This window comes from Gnatocerus cornutus, chromosome 3, assembly GCF_029298725.1.
Source record: "Gnatocerus cornutus isolate USDA-ARS CGAHR chromosome 3, icGnaCorn1.1, whole genome shotgun sequence".
Taxonomy (NCBI): Eukaryota; Metazoa; Arthropoda; class Insecta; order Coleoptera; family Tenebrionidae; genus Gnatocerus; species Gnatocerus cornutus.
In genome coordinates, this window is record NC_142235.1 from 14,191,765 (window position 1) to 14,211,913 (window position 20,149).

The 20,149-nt window shown below is 36.8% G+C and overlaps 3 protein-coding genes across 7 annotated transcripts; all 3 read left to right on the top strand.

Moving 5' to 3' along the window:
* Window positions 1-790: 790 nt before the first annotated feature.
* Window positions 791-7,134, top strand: LOC148177285 (uncharacterized). The gene is made up of 5 exons (XM_088032864.1): window positions 791-934; window positions 5,244-5,767; window positions 5,817-6,446; window positions 6,498-6,695; window positions 6,747-7,134. The coding sequence occupies exons 2-5, from the start codon at window positions 5,248-5,250 to the stop codon at window positions 6,926-6,928; spliced, it is 1,530 nt and encodes a 509-aa protein (XP_087888990.1). The 5' UTR covers window positions 791-934; window positions 5,244-5,247; the 3' UTR covers window positions 6,929-7,134.
* A 1,316-nt stretch (window positions 7,135-8,450) lies between these two features.
* On the top strand, window positions 8,451-13,134 carry LOC148177286 (putative multidrug resistance-associated protein lethal(2)03659). 4 transcript variants are annotated; one of them, XM_088032918.1, is made up of 7 exons: window positions 8,451-9,355; window positions 9,404-9,834; window positions 9,880-10,036; window positions 10,083-11,469; window positions 11,518-11,665; window positions 11,714-11,941; window positions 11,986-13,134. In XM_088032918.1, the coding sequence occupies exons 1-7, from the start codon at window positions 9,018-9,020 to the stop codon at window positions 12,891-12,893; spliced, it is 3,597 nt and encodes a 1,198-aa protein (XP_087889044.1). In that variant the 5' UTR covers window positions 8,451-9,017; the 3' UTR covers window positions 12,894-13,134. The 4 variants fall into 4 exon arrangements, with proteins under 4 accessions (XP_087889044.1, XP_087889043.1, XP_087889041.1 ...); XM_088032917.1 differs by having other exon boundaries at window positions 8,451-9,082; window positions 9,125-9,355; window positions 10,083-11,665; XM_088032915.1 differs by having other exon boundaries at window positions 10,083-11,665.
* Window positions 13,135-14,789: 1,655 nt separating this feature from the next.
* LOC148177287 (putative multidrug resistance-associated protein lethal(2)03659) lies at window positions 14,790-18,699 on the top strand. Of its 2 annotated transcripts, XM_088032960.1 has the most exons (7): window positions 14,790-14,874; window positions 14,917-15,147; window positions 15,196-15,626; window positions 15,672-15,828; window positions 15,875-17,457; window positions 17,506-17,733; window positions 17,778-18,699. In XM_088032960.1, the coding sequence occupies exons 1-7, from the start codon at window positions 14,810-14,812 to the stop codon at window positions 18,683-18,685; spliced, it is 3,603 nt and encodes a 1,200-aa protein (XP_087889086.1). In that variant the 5' UTR covers window positions 14,790-14,809; the 3' UTR covers window positions 18,686-18,699. The 2 variants fall into 2 exon arrangements, with proteins under 2 accessions (XP_087889086.1, XP_087889085.1); XM_088032959.1 differs by having other exon boundaries at window positions 14,796-15,147.
* Window positions 18,700-20,149: the final 1,450 nt, after the last annotated feature.

Consider the following 20,149-nt stretch of genomic DNA (forward strand, 5'->3'; position numbering starts at 1 on the left):
TTTAATTCGAGAGAGCAGAGCAAAAAATTTTCTTTAAATAAAAATTTGAATTTTTCTTAATCCTGAAAGTATCGAAAAATTCGCAACTTCCGAATTTAGACAGACAAAAATTACAAGAAAATTGACACATTTCACAGAATCTAAGGTCTCAAACTAAACTGGAAAATTAAATTCGAAATTGCAAATCCAAAATGTTTCATTCTATAAATCTAAAAATTAGAATTTTCCTTAATGCTGTAAATATTTGGAAAATTCGCAGTTTTTGAATTTAATAGAGAAACGCGGGAAAAAAAAGACACATTTTGCAGAATACACGCTTTTAGAACAAATTTGAAAATTTAATTTGAGACAGCAGATCCAGACATTTTTTTCTAATAAATCTAAAAATTCGAATTTTTCTTAAAAAGATAAAAAAGTGTGTAGATCTAAAAATATAAATCAATGAGAAAATGAGAAAGAAAAAAAGGAGTAAAAAATGCTTTAAAAAAATGGTAAAAATGAGAATAATAAACAAAAAAAATAAAACAAACAAAAAACAACAACAAAAATGGATGTTGCCACTTAATTTGCCGATTTGTCCGAATTCCATAAAGAAACAAGACCCGAATTAAGTCCATGGAATTTCTCGTTATTCCCAGAAAAGTCTTTATTTTGTTATTATTAATTAATTACAAGAACGATTACTTCTTCTATTTGGGAAACCATTGCCTCGTTAGCCAAACTTTCCAAGAAGTGTGTAAAATACCACAATGAGACTTTGCAGCGATAACTCAGTGGCTTTCAGAGTGGGAGTCCGGCATTCACTTGACTACATCAAACCGGACTCCTGAAGACCTATTGCAGTTCTGAAGGCGAAGCAGAGAAGGCAAAGACACCATTGAGGATTATAGTGCTAGTGTAATCATAATCAGTGTGGAGTGTTGGAACACAAACTGTAAGTCTTTTTGGTATCTTATCTTCTTAGGCTTCCAACAATTTTTTTCAAAAAATCTCCAACGTACAAAACGGCCCCTTTTTACCACCTGCAGAAATGGAATTTCCGTTCCTCAGCGGTCAAACTCGCTCGGCACCCTTGAACCCGAAATTCGGAAGTAGCTTTACCACGATAAAATCTCTTGACATTGAAAGACGATAAATAATGCGGTTGAATAACGACACCTTGACATTGATAATGCAAACGAATCGGAAATTCAGTCACACTTGATTTACCAAACTTTAATAGAAATTCGTGGAATCTTACCGATTTGTGCAAGAAAAAAAAGAATCGATTTTTTGCGTGACCTTGGGTCTCATTTTTTTCAATAGAGAAAGGATGATTGTCTCGAAACAGTCGCTTTTATTATTCACTCATTAAATGGAGGCTTGAATATTTATGGTTTTGAACAGGTGGTATCGACACAAAATAATTAGCACTTTTAATTATTGTAAAAACAGAGACGGACTTTAGTCACAGTTTTTTTTTTTTTTTTATTTATATTGTGATTAAATAATATCTCGACTATCCTTCCCTGTACTTTCACGTGCGGTTGTTTTTTTCTCTCTCCACATTCGTTTTATTATTAGTTCTTTTTCCACTTTCTTGCTTGTTTTTTTGTTCCATTTTTTATTGTGTTGCGTAACAATGTCTTTCTTTGTATTTTCGTCTTTATAAAGTTATGTAGTTTTAGAAATGACATTCATTCTCTGACGTAAAACGATGATGTAGCTTCTTCATTCTTTATTCACGTGCTTTGTTCAAATAATTGATTAATTTATTTATTGTTTCATTCATTGATTTATTGCATCAATAATAATTCTCAGTTCTCTGGTTTTTGTTTCCATTTTCTTTTTTCTTCTCATTCCTATTTTTACTATCTTTCAGATCTTCTTCTGGAATTTGATATTGTTCACGCTTCAGTAGTTGTGCTTTTATTTTACTGTTTTTTTTTATCTTCTTTAATTTTTTATTTTATTATACATTATTCGTGCAACGATTTGAATATTTAGGTTTCTAAATGTTTTAAATTTTCTTATTTTGTCTACTTCTGTTTTAATAGAAAAAGATATTTTTTCGTTTTCGTAGATTTTTCTCAATATACAACATTTTGTCAATTTTTTCTACTCCAATCTTCTCTCATTTTTCCTTTTTTTTCATTCTAAATTTGTTTTAATTTCTTTACCTGTTCTATTGTGTATGAGTTTCTGATTTCAAGCCAACTTATTATTTATTATTATCTTTAGATCTTGTTATTAACATTAACTATTTTTGTCGCTGTTTTTATTTTTATACTGTATTTCTAATTTTCATTCATTATCATCGGTTCTTTACACCTTTTTATTGACCGTGTTCTTATTATTGTCGCGTTTTCTTCTCATTCTGTTTTATCTTGCCTTTTTCTTCTTCTTTTTCTTCTATTTCGTATTGTATAATTTTTTTTTACCTGCGTTTTAATTTTCATTCTAATTACATCTTAGATTTCTTATACAGGTGTCCCAGAACTCGCGCCCCAGAGAAAAAGGGCTTATGGTGGCAAAAATTCTGAACCAAAATTTCAAAACTATAATTTTTCAACTCAAAAAATAACCGAGATAAGACACAAAATCTGTAGCCAATCCTGAAGCTGAACAGAATTTGAAAATTGGTAACTATGGACACATACTATCATCCATTGGGCAGAATATTAAACTCTCGTTGCCTAGAAAATTGGGATGGCCTTTTACTCCACTTCTCGAATAAGCTTTCGGTATTGATTATTAACTTTTTATCAGTTCTTGAATACTATTAAACTTAGTCAATTTTTGTTTTGAAATTTACCATCTGTATTGCTGTCGGCACCCTCCCTTGCTCTATGGGGCGCGAGTTTTGGGACACCTGTATCTATATTTCCATTATATTTTTACTCCAATATTTTCCTTATTTTTCTTATTTCAGTCTGAACTTATTTGGATTCAATTCTCATAATACCTTTCTGTTTCTGTTTCAGTTTTTTATATTTTTATACTGTTTTTCGATTTTCATCATCTGTTCTCTACATCATTTTACTGCTCTTATTTTTTTTTTTATTATTGTTTCGTTTTCTTATCCTGGTTCATCTTTCCTTCTTTGTCTTCTTAATGTATACTTTTTATTGTTTTGTTTTTCTTTTATTAGTGTTCAAATTATTAAATTTCTCATGCTAATTTATTCTCACGTTTTTCTTGTTTCTTTTATTACAATCTTCGATTTTGTCTTATTTATTATTTTTATTACTTCCCGTTTTAATCCCTTTTCTTTACATTGAAATTTGATTCCTTTTTACCTTTTTTTATTTTTTTTTCTTTCATTTTTATTTGCGTTCTTATTATTTAATTTATCATGTCAATTAATCTCTTTTTTAATTCTCGAGTTTCCATTTTACCCATTATTTTCATTCCACTCGTTCAATTCAAGTCTCTTTATATTGTAATTTTAGTTCATTTTACTTCTTAATTTGTATTTTTCTTTTATTACATTCTTTTTTTTGCCTTTGTACCTCTACATTTCTTTTATTTCATTTTTTATCTTTTGTTTATTCTTCATATCTTCTCTATTTGCATTTAAAAATTTTGTTTTTGTTTTTTTTCTTGTTCTTTTAAATATACAGTATGTCCCCGGATTGAGTTCACAAGAGGGAAAAAAAGTTTATTTTTCATTTTACAAAAAAATGACAAAGGAATAACATTTTTTGCTTATTTCAAAACAGATAAATCTGCAATTAAAATTTCAAAATTATTAGTTTGTACTCTTAAAATTAAATTTTTTATTATTTTTATTTATTAAATTTTGTAATCGTGTTTAAATAATAGCAGGCTGTGGATTCGCAATATCAAATAGTGCGTTAAAGATTAAGGAAAAATTTACCCAATAATGTGTAAGTATTAAAAAATTCGAAAAAAATTCAATTGCATCCTTAACAATAATTGAGAAAATTCGAAACAGTCTTAAAGAATTACGAGTTAGAATTGAACTATGTGCTAAAATAGGTAATGGGTCAATCAAATAGTGGAAATTGGTTTGAGTTAAGGAACAAATTTCATTCCTTTGCCATTTTTTGCAAAATTAAAAATTAAAAAGTTCTTCGTTATTTTTTGTTTTTTTCGATTTTAAGAACACAGCTTTATAATATTAAAGTTTTAATTAAAGATTTATTTATTTTAAATTAAGCAAAAAATATTATTCCTTAGTCATTTTTTTGTAAAATAAAAAATAACGTTTTTTTTCCTCTTGTGAACTCAATCCGGGGACATACTGTATGTATACAATTTATAAGTTTATCTTTACCTTCTTTTATCTGCGTTATAATTATTTAATTTTCTTTTATGTTCGTTATTTCATTCTTCAATTCTTTCTTATTCATTATTTTTATTCCTCTTCTTTTTAATTCTCTTTTTTCGCATTGCAGTTTTTAGTTTTCCTTTTTTTTATTCTTTATCCTATTCTCATTCTCTTTCGTTTCTATCCATCACATTCTTTTTATTTTCGTATGTATTCCTCTTCATTTCTTTCGACTTATTGCTGATCTTTTGATTATTCTTCACATCTTTCCCTTTCTTTGCATTACTTTATTCAGTTTTTTCTTCTTCTTCTTAATGTATATTTTTATAATTTCATTTTCTTCTTCTATCTTCGTTCTAATTATTTAATTTTGTTTATATTCTTTTTTTACTTTTCTGATTATTCGCCCCATTATCTTCTTCTTTATTTGTTTTTTTAGGTTTGTTCTATTTTTTTTTCTTTTTTCACATTTTTCTTTTGTCATTACCGCAAAAATAAATACCTACTTTACCTACCTCAACAGTTTTCCATTTGAGCCAAAAGTAAACATTTGTAATTAACTGGTTAATCAACATAAACAATTTTAAAACAACAAATTTCCCTAGCCATGACGCACGCAAAAGACTTAAACAGCAATTAATTTCCTTGATAAAGCGGAATGTTTCGTTCTGCGGTATTATTGACAATGATGACATTTCGTTTTTTCGGGTTTCCATAGACACAATTGGAATTTACGTTTTAACCGCAGAAATTAAGTTAATGTGTTGATCGCAGTAGGCCTGGTTTTTAACAGTTGAACAGAAACCATCAAGTGAGTAGGCCACGATGCAGTTTTCCGCCATCTTGATGCAATGCACCGGAGCGAGCGAAGCGAGCTCATTGTTCATTCCACTGTCATTAATAATAATTAGCGCTTCGATTTTTTTTTGTGTTACCATGGTTACCTCGATTTAACAAGTTTTTTTTCCAGCGCCATGCTGCCAATTTTCGAAAAATTGGGCTTCCTCTACCAGCCCTACGCCTTGGGCATCGTCTCCGTCGGTTACATCCTCGGAGAACTGGGGCACTACCTCATAGGAGTCACTTCCAAGGCTGTAGCTATGGATCTTCACTTCGGTGATAAAGCTTGCCAACTTAACACCACAGACTACTACTTGAGCGATCTTCCGATAACTTGCGACCAAGCCAACAGTTCGGAAATCTGCGAGACTTTTACTCTGAATGGAACTCGATACTGCGAATGGAACTACAATGGGTTGGGAATTGACTACCAGATTCTGGCCGGGCCGAGTTTTATGGCCGTCTTCACCGTGGTCGGAGTCATCCTGGGGATTTGTGCAGACAAGTACAACAGAGCCCGCATCTTGTCTGTGTGCACTGTCGTTTTCGCCATCGCCATCATCCTCTGTGGCAGCGTGACGGAGTTCTGGCAGTTGGTGCTGCTGCGGATGATCATGGCGGCGGGGGAGAGTGGCTGCAATCCTCTCGCTACAGGTACGTGGAGTTGTCTTTTGATGCGCGAATCTGACCGATTTTTCCCCAGGTCTCCTTTCCGACATCTTCCCCGAGAAGCAGAGAGCCTTGGTCATGTCCATCTTCAACTGGGGCATCTACGGGGGCTACGGAATTGCCTTCCCAGTCGGACGCTACATCCCTCCTTTGAACGCGTGGGGGTTGGGCTGGCGCGTCACTTACTACGGAGTGGGAATCATCGCCCTCATCGTCGGAGTGTTGACTTGGTTCACTCTTAAAGAGCCCCCAAGAACCTCCATTGGAGAAGACGCCGTAGCAGCGGAAGCTGATGGAAGCAAAGCCAAAAAAATCACGATATGGACGGTCATCGCCGATCCGAGGTTCATCATGTTGTGTCTTGCCGCCTCTTTAAGACACTGCGGAGGAATGTGCTTTGCCTACAACTGTGATCTTTACTACCAGCAGTACTTCCCGGAGTACGATCTAGGGTGGTGGCTCTTCGCCGTTACCATCATCGTTGGGAGTATTGGAGTGGTCGCTGGAGGAATCGTCTCCGACGTCTTCGTGGCGAAGATGGGAATCCGCTCAAGAGTTATGGTGTTGGCGATCAGTCAGATCATCGCAACTCCTGGTGCTTTTGGAAGTGTCTACTTCAACCCCACGTGGGCGATGATTTTCCTCGGACTCTCTTACTTCTTCGGTAAGATTTGAACACCACCAGTGAAATTTAAACTAACTGTTAAACCTCCAGCTGAGATGTGGTTCGGAATCCTTTTTGCAATCCTAGTCGAAATCGTGCCGCTTCGTTTGAGATCCACCACAGTTGGAGTCTTCTTGTTCGTCATGAACAACATTGGTGGTAACCTTCCCATCGTCGTGGAGCCCGTCTCCAAGTCCATCGGCTACAGAGAGAGTCTCTACATCTTCTACGCCGGCTTCTACGGCATCAGTAAGTACCTAGATACCTTCTCCACGTCACCAAACATAACTTTTTCTTCAGGTTCCATTATGTTCTTATTGACCATCTTCTTGATGGATGGCCCAAAACCAACAACTGAAGAAGCTACCTCCAAAGACCACGGTCACGACAACGATGTCTTCACTCCTGACGAAGGCTTACCGACAATAACAGCGATGGTTGCTAATACCAAGAGCTTGGCTCATGAAACTAGCAGACTTTGAAGGGTTATTGGGAAGTCATAGTTTGAATGGAATTATTTAGCGTCTTGACGCTCTCCGACGGAGGCGGGGACCATTAAGTATTAAGTATTATTATTATTACTAGCTATAATGACGAGGAGGAACTGTGTTTTATAAACACACGACTAATGTACAAATATTGTTAAGATTTTTGTTGTGCGAAAGTGAATAAAAGGAAAAAAATGAAATGTGTTTTGATATTGCAATAATAATAATAATAATTTCAGTGCTGCCAACATAACAGAACAGTGCAACGTCTCTTTGTATCTCGAAACTTCATTTTTCGTGCGTACGGAATTTGAAGGCGCTAAATTTGAAATGCAGCTCGCTGATTGGTCGTTCTGCAATCTGTCAGCTATGGTCACTAAATTGTAGGAGCGTTTAAAAACTAAAAATTGGATTCTTCTAATTTATGTAATTTTGTAAACATTTAAAAAGTTTTTAATTCCTGCTTTTTCTCCGATAATGGAAACAATAGCGCCAAAGGTTTAATTTTTTATTCGATTTAGAAATAAAAAAGTTTTGTGCAATTTGTAAATGGCTTGAAGGCAATATTATTTGCGACCTGCTCATTTATTGTGCTAAATTGCAAAATTTTAGAACAAGAAACTGCCTTTTTAGAAACTTTTATTTTTAGATTGAACCAAAAATTTTCAATATACAAAAAAATGCCGTATTTTCGTTAATTCTTAAAGTACATAAATGAAATTTGGAAGTATTGCTTTTTTTGTTACATTCATTAACTCCACCAAATTGCAAAATTTTAAAACAAAAAATATTTTTTTTAGAAATTTTTATTATTAGAACCAAAAAGTTTTTAATATTTTATATTACATTCCATAATTTTTATAATTTTAATACTAAAATAAAATTTTGCACTCCACTAAATTGTAAAATTTTAGAACAAGAAATTAAATTTTTAGAAATTTTATTTTTAGAACAACCTAAAAATTTTTTATATGTCAATTTAAATTTTGTTAGTGCTATAATTTCAACAATACAAACATGAAATTTGGAGGCATGACAACTTTTGCCATGCCGATCAACTCTGCCAAATTGCAAAATTTTAGAACAAGAAACAAATTTTTTAGAAAATTTTATTTTTAGAAGGAACCAAAAATTTTCAATTTTTTAGATTAAATGTACTTTTGTTAATTTTTAAAGTACAGAAATGAAATTTGGAGGAATTGCCACTTTTGTTACGCTCATTAAGCCCTTCAAATTGTAAAATTTGTGAACAAGAAATAATTTTTTTTAATTTTTTATTTTTAGATCAAACCAAAAAATTTCAATATTTTAAATCACATTCTGCAATTTCGTCAATTTTAAAAATATAGAAATGAAAGTTTGACAAAATACCACGTTTGCCACGACATGCCGACTAATGTTGCCAAATTTCGAAATTTTAGAACAAGAAACAGATTTTTTAGAAATTTTTATTTTAAAGACGATCTAAATAATGTTCAATGCTCTAGATTAAATTCCGTAATTCCGTAATCTTTCACATAAATAAAATTCGTAGAAATTTTTATCTTTCAATTTTCAGTTTTCTATTTCCAGAATTTTCTTGCTATTATTTTTCCGTAATCATGTCAAATTTCATTTTCCTACACAGGTCTCAGATTCTGTTTTTTTAGAAAGTCAATTTGTCAGTCACAAAAACCATCAAAATTGGTCAAGAAACACAACCGCTAGGATAAAGCAAAAAATGTCATTTCCGGTTGGCGATAAAAGTTTGTTCGCAATACGGACGATAGAGAGACGCGGAGGCGATGTAGTTTAGCCAAGTTAAATACACAAAAGTCGACATATTTAAGTACTCTTATTATGTAATCTTAAAAATATTGTACTTAGAATTATCACGCATTTATTGTTATTTTTCCACAAACTTTCATTCTTTATCTTGGAAAACATTTTATATGCATTTCGATATCATTTTTAAGTGCTAGGTTTACCTGAAAACTAGTAGGCAAGCTTGCATAATTAAAGCACATTTAAGCTACTAAATATTTATCAATAAAAAACGAGGTCATGCTTATTTAGTCGTTGCAAAGTGCGAAGACTGTTAACAATGGAAACAGCAACAATAAACCATCCTATAGAGAAAGCGAACTTCTTGTCACGCTTCTTGTTCTTGTACGTCAAACCTCACAACAATCTTTTAGTAACAAACAACAGTTGGCAGCTCCCCATCGTCTGGAAAATCACCAAAAATAGAATTGTCAACACTGATTTCGTCGTCGCGCCAAAACGCATGGAGTCCCGACTTCTGGGGGAAAAACTCGAAGCTGTTTGGAACAAGCAACGTCTCTCCAAGAAACCTTCACTTGGTCGTGTCTTACTGAAGACTTTCACGTTGGAATTGGTTGTCTGTGGAGGAATTTTCTTCCCCATTGACATGGGGATAGCGTAAAAACAAAATAGTACCACCACCACAACCCTTTTTGTTTTTTTTAGGGTGATACAACCGGTCTACTTAAAGAAACTTTTGAACTACTTCTCTCCAAATCAAACGGTCGTTACAAAAGACGACGCGTACTTCTATAGTACCATGATAACTCTAACCCTCGTGCTCAAGCTTTTCAGTTTTCAGTTCTTTCTCCTAGGGTGTCGTACCACCGGGTTGAAGATGCGCACTGCTTGTAGTTCATTAGTCTACCAAAAACTTTTAAAGACCAGAAAAGCGGTTTTGCAGAAGATGACCTCAGGTTCTATTGTCAATCTCTTGTCAATCACTATTGACAGGTTTGATTTAACTTTGATCTATGTACAACTCCTCTGGATGTCCATCTTCAAACTGATCTTGCTGGGGGTGGTTCTCTACGTTTGGGGAAATTGGTCTGCTGTTGTTGGTATCGTCATCCTCTACTTCTTTCTTGCTTGCCAAAGTTGGTACCACATCCAACTCGCTTCTTCTTAATTCTGTTTTGAAGGCTTGATTGGAAAAATTATTAATTCCAAAACCATGAAGATGTCTCAAGAAAAAAACCACAGAATCAGAATCATCAGTGGTGTCATCTTCGGTATTCGTACCATCAAGATGTATGCGTGGGAAAAGTTTTTTTCCATGTGTGTTAAAGTAGTGAGAAGGTTCGATCTCTTTGTGGTAGTACCACTGATCAACTATCTCTTCCAGAGACGAAATGAAGCACGTCAGTGCTGCCAACTACATACTGAATGCCAACGTTGCGGCTGCTTTCTACGTTCCGAAGTTTCCGGTGTTTGTTTATCTTGTAGTGGCGGTACTGACCCAATCTGTAGACGTCCAATTGGTATTCATGGTTGTAAGTGTCATGAATTTGGGTAACCATATCTGCCAAATAGTGTGCACGGGTGTCAGTTCGTTATCACAAATCAAAACGAGTCTTGAGACACTTGAAACGTTTTTCATTGAAAGCGAAGAAGAAGTGGTACTACGTCACAACTCCCAAAGTGGTGTTGTGATTAAGAACATGAGCGCAAAATGGAGCTCTTCGTTTGTTCTAAAAAACATCGACTTGGAGGCCACTTCCGGGGAATTTGTCGCCATTGTCGGTCCTCCAGGTTCCGGAAAATCAACACTTCTTCAAGCGGTACTACAAGAACCAACCCTCATCGGTAGTGTTGAAGTCGGAGGCTCTCTTTCGTACTCTTCTCAAGAGCCGTGGATCTTTTCTGCCACTCTAAAAGACAATATTCTGTGTGGTGAACCAGAAGACGAGAAGAAGTACCGGAAAGTTCTTTGCGCTTGTGCTTTGGAGCACGACGTCTCTCTTTTTCCCCACGGAGACAACACTTTGGTTGGAGAGCGAGGGGTCATGCTAAGTGGAGGCCAAAAAGCCAGAGTCAATTTAGCAAGAGCTGTCTACAGAGACGTTGATATCTATCTTTTGGATGATCCTCTAGCAGCAGTGGATGCTCCCGTGGCCACACAAATCTTCACAGAGTGTCTTTTAGGTCTGTTAAAACAGAAGACAGTAGTGTTGGTTACACATCATCTCAACTTCCTCGGGAGTGTGGATAAAATTTACATGCTCGACGAGGGAAAAGTGAAGTGTAGTGGAAGGTACTCACATCTCCGAACTGTGATCGGAGAATCCTTGCAGAGCTACGAAAAGAAAGAAGTCGCGGCTTCTGATATGCAGCCAAACAATAACACGCAAGAGGAAGTCAAAGAAGACGAAGGTGGTACTAAAGTAAATGGGCTCGTGGAGTACCTTCTGGCTGGTGGCCACTGGCGCTTTCTCTTACAAATCCTTCTGTTTTGTCTCTGTCAGTTGGGGATGACATCCTCAGAAGTGTTTTTGAGCTTCTGGATGAATAACATAAGTACCGAGTTAAACTACCTCTACGTCTATACAAGTCTTCTTCTCTTCTGTGTCTTGGTCTACAATCTGAGCTCGTGGTTCTTCACCGATTGCTCTAAGAAGATCTCTGACAATCTCCACAACCAACTCTTCGACAACACTCTTCAAGCTTCGCTCAAGTTTTTTGATAACCACGCCTCTGGGAGGCTCATCAGTAGATTTTCAAGAGACCTAGGGGTGGTTGATGAAATCATTCCTAAAGTCCTTTTCGAACTAATTCTGCAGGGTTTTACAGTTGCTGGAGCCTTTGTCGTTATGATGAGCGTGAACTACTGGATGGTGTTCCCTACTGTTGTTCTCTTAGGGTTTTTCTACCTCTTATCATTCTTGTTTTCTACAAGTTTTAATTTCGTGAAAACCATCGCAGCTACACGTAACTATTAAAATGATAATTGATAATTGATAATTGCATTCCTTCTAGGAAAGAGTCCGACTTTCACTCATGTTACCACAACGATTGAAGGATTGACAACTATCAGAGCTCTTGAAGCGGAATCAAAGTTTCTGTCGTCGTACCATGAAGCTCAAGATGCGTTCAACGGCTTTGAATATCTTGATAGAGCTCTGTCTTACGCGTACACCTTCTGGGCGGATCTAGCTTGCGCTGTTTACACCATCATCGTTGTTTTTACCACAGTAAACTTCAAAGGTAAAAGAAAATCACGAAAAAAAAGTGTTAGTGTTGTTTTCCAGAGACCTCTGTCGGTAATGTCGGTCTCGTTCTCACCCAATCCTTCCACCTGACGAGATCTGCTCAATACTTCATGAAGCTCTATGGTCAAATTGACGCAACAAGAACCTCCGTGGAACGTGTGGTCAAGTATACAGATCTAGACGTTGAAGAAGATGAAGGAGACTTCCAAGCCTCCTCTTGGCCTTTTGAAGGAAAAATCGTTTTTGACTCCGTGTCAATGCGGTATGACGAAGGCAAGTCGTTGGTTCTTGACCAAATAAACCTGGACATTCAACCTGGGGAGAAAGTTGGTATAGTTGGTAGAACTGGAGCCGGGAAATCCTCTTTGGTCTCTACTTTCTTCCGCTTGTACGACTTCAGCGGACGTATCCTCATCGACGGTGTCGACACCAAATCTGTTTCTTTGGAGACGTTGAGATCTCGCCTCGCTGTGATTCCTCAAGATCCAGTTTTCTTCCCAGGAACTCTTCGTCAAAACTTGGACCCTTTCGGAGAGTTTAAAGACGGTAGATTCTGGAGCGTCCTAGAGGACGTCAAGCTGAAAAACTTCATCTCTAACTTACCCTCAGGTTTAGACACTCCCATGTTAGAAAAAGGGGGGAATTTTAGCGTTGGCCAAAGACAACTCTTGTGTTTAGTCCGGGCGATTTTAAAGAACACCAAAATTGTGGTGTTTGATGAAGCTACAGCTAATGTCGATCTGGAGACTGATGAGATGATCCAAGCCACCATTCGCAGGAGGTTTCGGAAGTCGACTGTTTTGACCATTGCCCATCGGTTAGATACCATCATGGATTCCGATAAGATTGTTGTTATGGAAGATGGGAGAATTGCCGAGTTTGGAGCCACGAGGGAGCTTCTACAGGATGTCAATGGTAGTTTTTACCGATATGTTCACCAGAAATAAAATCTTTTTTCTGATTGGTTAATCTAGCGTTTATGTACCAATGAGGAGAAAGGGGCGTGTTTCGATACTCAATCAGGACAACTTAACCTAACTTTTTTGTTCAATGCAAGTTGTCAGATCCACACTCTATCTGTCAAATGTCGATGTAATAAGGGTTAATAAACAGACGTGCGATTCGCTTATCGCTAATTTGAATAGTTGTAGCATTTTGAGTAAGCAGTAAACACAATTATTGTCATTTATAATTTATTTTTATTCATTTTAATAGTTAAAAACAACTCCACACGTATTTAGACTCTTCTTATCTTATCCAAAATCTATTGTGCATTGGTGAGTGCCAGATTCCAAGCATGTTCAAACTTGTGAAAAACGCTTGTTTGGTGGGAAAATTTTTCGTTTTAACACCATCTCTTGGCCTAAATTTTGAAACAACATTATCAAACTCAAGTTTACTCTAAAAAATAATAGAGATATCGATATCAAAAATTTGGCATAGTTTTAGTCATAAATTTTTGCGAAAATTGGCAAATTTTGACTGTAATAAAATCAAAGAACTATTTCTTATGTAAAAAATCGCGGGAAAAACGATGGCGCAAACCGCATCTTAATATCTAAAATAGTTTCCAAGATATCGAGCACGAATTGTTTTGAACCTTCAAAAATTTGGCCCTCTGACGACAACCCAAAAATTCAACCGACCATAACTTAATTATTTGTAAACAAAAATTAAAAATTTTCATGTTTTTGGATTCAGCGTGATATTCTGCGTAAAATGAGCCCAGATTTATTGAGTTTTCTTAATAAATAAACAAGGCATTGGCCAAAAACTGTTTTGAAAACGTCATTTTAGAGTGATTTTCAATCAATGTTTCCAAAATGAAAACGACGTTTAATAGCTTTGAATTTACATCAGTCGAAAGAGGAGCTCGAAATCTATCTACTGGCTAAATTTGAGATCGATCTGACAAATAGTTCCCAAGCTATGGTCAAAAATAAAAAAAATAAAAAATTTTGATCGTTTAAGTCGGAATTTTTTTTCGCGAAAAATCGACTATCGAATTTCGGGCTTTTGATAACATTTTCTAACGTCAAATAAGCCGAGAAAAAGAATGGCGCATACCGCATCTCAATATCTCAAATAGTTTCCGAGATATTTAACTTTAAAAATTATGAAAAATGAGAAAAAATGAAAAGCAACTTTCCGAAACTTTGATCGGCCATACCTCAGTTATTTGTTGTCGGATCTTAATTTAAATTCCAGATTTGGAGTCTGCGGAAAATTCTGCGTACACCGATGTATAATAACTTAAGTTTATTCGAAAAAATAAGCAAGATGTCGATATCAGAAGTTTGGTAGAGAAGTTAAGTTGATTTTGGTTTAACATCAAATCACAGCAGTTTATATATTTAATTAGGTGAGTTGGTTAGTTAGCACTAACAATAATTTCTCACTAATTTTTAATAATTGTTCCAACTTAACCATTAACTATTGTACTAAATAAATTGTTACTGTGTGTACATAATCAGCTAACTCCAAATATCAGTGCGGTGACAAAATGCAATCGTATTTGTAGAAAAAGTATAGTACGCAACGCGAAGGTAAGACCAATTACGCACTTGTGAAGTTATTGCACTCGGCCACGCCTCGTGCACAATTGCTTCACTGCGTGCGTAATTAGCTACTCACCTTGTTGCGTAATATACTATATTATTACATGTTTATAGTTGTTTATCCTAGAAAAACATTTTATATGCATTTCGATATCGTTTTTAAGTAGTAGGAACTCTTGAAAACTGTTAGATAATTTCGCATAATTAAAGCATATTTGAGATAATAGATATTTATCAACATAAAACAAGGTCAGAGTTACAATTATAAAGTTTTTACTCGTTGAAAAATGCGAAGACTGTAAACAATGGAAACGGCAACAATAAACCATCCTAAAGACAAAGCGAACCTCTTGTCACGCTTCTTGTTCTTGTACGTCAAACCTCACAACAATCTTTTAGTAACAAACAACAGTTGGCAGCTCCCCATCGTCTGGAAAATCACCAAAAACAGAATTGTCAGCACTGATTTCGTCGTCGCGCCAAAACGCATGGAGTCCCGACTTCTGGGGGAAAAACTCGAAGCTGTTTGGAACAAGCAACGTCTCTCCAAGAAACCTTCACTTGGTCGTGTCTTACTGAAGACTTTCACGTTGGAATTGGTTGTCTGTGGAGGACTTTTCTTCCCCATTGACATGGGGATAACGTAAAGACAAAGTAGTACCACCATCACAATCCTCTTTGCTTTTTTTAGGGTGATACAACCGGTCTACTTAAAGAAACTTTTGAACTACTTCTCTCCAAATCAAATTGTCGTTACAAAAGACGACGCGTACTTCTATAGTACCATGATAACTGTAACCCTTGTGCTTAAGCTTTTCAGTTTTCAGTTCTTTCTCCTAGGATGTCGTACTACCGGCTTGAAAATGCGCACTGCTTGTAGTTCCCTGGTCTACCAAAAACTTTTAAGGACCAGAAAAGCGGTTTTACAGAAGATGACCTCAGGTTCTATTGTCAATCTCTTGTCAATCACTATTGACAGGTTTGATTTAACTTTGATCTATGTACAACTTCTCTGGATGTCCATCTTCAAACTGATCTCGCTCGGGGTGGTTCTCTACGTTTGGGGAAATTGGTCTGCTGTTGTTGGTATCGTCATCCTCTACTCCTTTCTTGCTTTCCAAAGTTGGTACCACATCCAACTCGCCTCTTCTTAATTCTGTTTTGAAGGCTTGATTGGGAAAATTATCACTTCCAAAACCATGAAAATGTCTCAAGAAAAAAACCACAGAATCAGAATCATCAGTGGTGTCATCTTCGGTATTCGTACCATCAAGATGTATGCGTGGGAAAAGTTTTTTTCCATGTGTGTTAAAGTAGTGAGAAGGTTCGATCTCTTCGTGGTGGTACCATTGATCAACTATCTCTTCCAGAGACGAACTGAAGCACGTTAGTGCTGCCAACCACATACTGAATGCCAACGTTGCCGCTGCTTTCTACGTTCCAAAATTTCCGGTGTTTGTTTATCTTGTAGTGGCGGTACTGACACAATCCGTAGTCGTGCAGTTGGTATTCATGGTTGTAAGTGTCATGAATTTGAGTAACCATATCTGCCAAAATGCGTGCGCGGGTGTCAGTTCGTTATCACAAATCAAAACGAGTCTTGAGACATTTGAAACTTTCTTCATTGAAAGCGAGGAAGAAGTGGTACTACGTCACAACTCCAAAAGTGGTGTAGTGGTTAAAAACATGAGCGCAAAATGGAACTCTTCGTTCGTCTTAAGAAACATCGACTTTGAGGCCATTTCCGGGCAGTTCGTCGCCATCGTCGGTCCTTCAGGTTGTGGAAAATCAACTCTTCTTCAAACGGTACTTCAAGAACCAACCCTCATCGGTAGTGTTGAAGTCGGAGGCTCTCTTTCGTACTCCTCTCAAGACCCGTGGATCTTTCCTGCCACTTTTAAAGATAACATTCTGTGTGGTGAACCGGAAGACGATCAAAAGTACCGAAAAATTCTTCGTGTTTGTGCTTTGGAGCACGACGTCTCTCTTTTTCCCTACGGAGATAACACTTTGGTGGGAGAGCGAGGAGTCATGCTAAGTGGAGGCCAAAAAGCCAGAGTCAATTTAGCTAGAGCTGTCTACAGAGACGCTGATATCTATCTTTTGGATGATCCTCTAGCAGCAGTGGATGCGCCCGTGGCCACACAAATCTTCACCGAGTGTCTTCTAGGTCTGTTAAAACAGAAGACAGTAGTGTTGGTTACGCATCATTTTAACTTCCTCGGGAGTGTGGATAAGATTTACATGCTCGACGATGGAAAAGTGAAGTGTAGTGGAAAGTACTCAGATCTCCGAACTGTGATCGGAGAATCCTTGCAGAGCTACGAAGAGAAAGAAGTCGCGGCTTCTGATATGCAACCAAACAATAGCACGCAAGAAGAAGTCAAAGAAGTCGAAGGTGGTACTAAAGTAAATGGGCTCGTGGAGTACCTTCTGGCTGGTGGTCACTGGCGCTTTCTCTTACAAATCCTTCTGTTTTGTCTCTGTCAGTTGGGGATGACATCCTCGGAAGTGTTTCTGAGCTTCTGGATGAATAACACAGGAACAGAGTTAAACCATCTCTACGTCTATACAGGTCTTCTTCTCTTCTGTGTTGTGGTCTACAATCTGAGCTCGTGGTTTTTCACCAACTGCTCTAAGAAGATCTCTGACAATCTCCACAACCAACTCTTCGACAGCACTCTTCAAGCTTCGCTCAAGTTCTTTGATAACCACGCCTCTGGGAGGCTCATCAGTAGATTTTCAAGAGACCTGGGGGTGGTTGATGAAATCATTCCTAAAGTCCTTTTCGAACTAATTCTGCAGGGTTTTACAGTTGCTGGAATCTTTGTCGTTATGATTATGGTCAACTACTGGATGGTGTTCCCTACCATTGTTCTCTTGGCGTTCTTCTACTTCTTATCACTCTTGTTTTCTACAAGTTTTAATTTCGTGAAGACCATCGCAGCTACACGTAACTATTAAAATGATAGTTGATAATTGATAATTGGATGCCTTCCAGGAAAGAGTCCGACTTTCACTCATATCACCACAACCATTGAAGGGTTAACGACCATTAGAGCTCTAAAAGCGGAATCAAAGTTTCTGTCGTCGTATTATAAAATTCAAGACGCGTTCAACTCCTTTGATTATCTTGATAGAGCTCTGTTTTACGCGTACTCCTTCTGGGCGGATCTAGCTTGCGCTGTTTACAGCATCATCGTTGTTTTTACGACAGTAAACTTCAAAGGTAAAAGAAAATCGCAAGAAAAAGGTATTAATGTTGTCTTCCAGACACCTCCGTCAGTAATGTTGGTCTAGTTCTCACTCAATCCTTCCATCTGACGCGATCTGCTCAATACTTCATGAAGCTCTATAGTCAAATTGACGCAACAAGAACTTCCGTGGAACGTGTGGTTAAGTATACAAATCTAGACGTTGAAGAAGATAAGGGAAACTTCCAAGCTTCCTCTTGGCCTTCTGAAGGAAGAATCGTTTTCGACTCCGTGTCAATGCAGTATGACGAAGGTCAATCGTACGTTCTCAACCAAATAAAGCTGGACATCCAACCTGGGGAGAAAGTTGGTATAGTTGGTAGAACTGGAGCCGGGAAATCCTCTTTGGTCTCCACTTTCTTCCGCTTGTACGACTTCAGCGGACGTATCCTCATCGACGGTGTTGACACCAAATCTGTTTCTTTGGAGACGTTGAGATCTCGCGTCGCTGTGATTCCTCAAGATCCAGTTTTCTTCCCAGGAACTCTTCGTCAAAACTTGGACCCTTTCGGAGAGTTTAAAGACGGTAGATTCTGGAGCGTCCTGGAGGACGTCAAGCTGAAAAACTTCGTTTCTAACTTACCCGCAGGTTTAGACACTAACATATTAGAACGTGATGGGAATTTTAGCGTTGGCCAACGACAACTCTTGTGTTTAGTCCGGGCGATTTTAAAGAACACCAAAATTGTGGTGTTTGATGAAGCTACATCTAATGTCGATCTGGAGACTGATGAGATGATCCAAGCCACCATTCGCAAGAGGTTTCGGAAGTCGACTGTTTTGACCATTGCCCATCGGTTAGATACCATCATGGATTCCGATAAGATTGTTTTTATGGAAGATGGGAGAATTGCCGAGTTTGGAGCCACGAGAGAGCTTCTACAGGATGTCAATGGTAGTTTTTACCAATATGTCCACCAAAAATGAAATGTCAAAGTTTATTTTGTTTCTGATTGGTTAATCAAGCGTTTATGCACCAATGAGGAGAGAGGGGCGTGTCTCGGTACTGAATCAAGACGACTTAACCTTATTTTTTTGTCCAATGAAAGTTGGCACGCTAAAGTCAGATTCACACAACTCTATCCGTCCAAATGTCGATAGTAAGGATTAATAACAGACCTGCGTTTTGCTTATCGCCAATTTGAACACTGTTTTAACGTTTTGAGTAAACAGTAAACACAATTACTGTTATTTATAATTTATTTTTAATCATTTTAATAGTAAAAAACAACTCCGCACGTATCTGGACTTTATTATCTTATCTAAAATCTATTGTGCACTGGTCAGTGTCAGATTCCAGCCATGTTTAAACTTGTGAAAAACGCTTGTTTAGTGGGAAAATTTTTCGCTTTAACACCATCCCTTGACCCAAATTTTGAAACATCATCAAAATCTTACTCAATTTTTGTCATACTTCTGCTGACCTCTGGAGCAATCTTTATGCTGTTAAACGAAGACTATGAAGAACCCACTACAGCCAAACTCGTGATAACTGTAGGAGCCGACGGTTTCTTGTACCTCTTTAACATCACAGCTCTTGTAAACTTAACATTTTGTAACACTCAGTGGCCCCAACTGGTCAAAAACTTCAAGAAACTGGACGACAACTTAGTGATGCCTACTTCAAAGTTTGTAGCCTTGAAAGAGTTAATTTGGGTGGTGGTACCTCTTGTATCCAACTGGTGTATTTCAATTGCTGACTGTTACGCTTCTTATCTCTCCCGAGAGAACGTTGAAGAATACGTGAAATTGCACGTCCCAAAAGTTATCCACTCCCAATCGCTGTTGTGCTATTATTTCATTCTTCAGTCGCTTCTGAAGTCGTTTCTTTAATACTACAAAGCGATACGAGTCAGATTTATACGAAGAATGTTTGAGTTTCTAAAAACCGGCACGCAAGCAACAAAAAACGATTTGTTGTTTACTTTGAGAAGTCTCTGGGTTTCCCTGAACGAATCTGGGGAAATTTTAACAGTATTGTTGGATTGCCTGTTTTTTTGAGTTTTGTCTACTTTATTCTATCGATGATAACGTATTTGTATGATATTTTATACGATCATTCTTACTTAGACGCTTCTTTGACAAATTTGTGCTTCGTTTTTATGTCTCTTGTAAGTCTTATCTTTGTGTTAAGTTTTATTCTTATTTGTTTTTTTTAGGTGTGTCAAACTGCGGTTATTGTAATGTGTGATTTTGTTTTGGGAGACGCTGAAGAAACTTGTAAAGCGGTCGTGAAATTTAAAAATAGTTTCACAAGAGAAAACAAAAAAATTGAGAAATTATCAGATGTCTTATGGGATAATCTTCCAGAGTTTCAAATGGCGAGATTTTTTCAGTGAATAAGACTACGGCATTTAGTGTTTTAAATACAACGGTTACTTTTTTAATTGT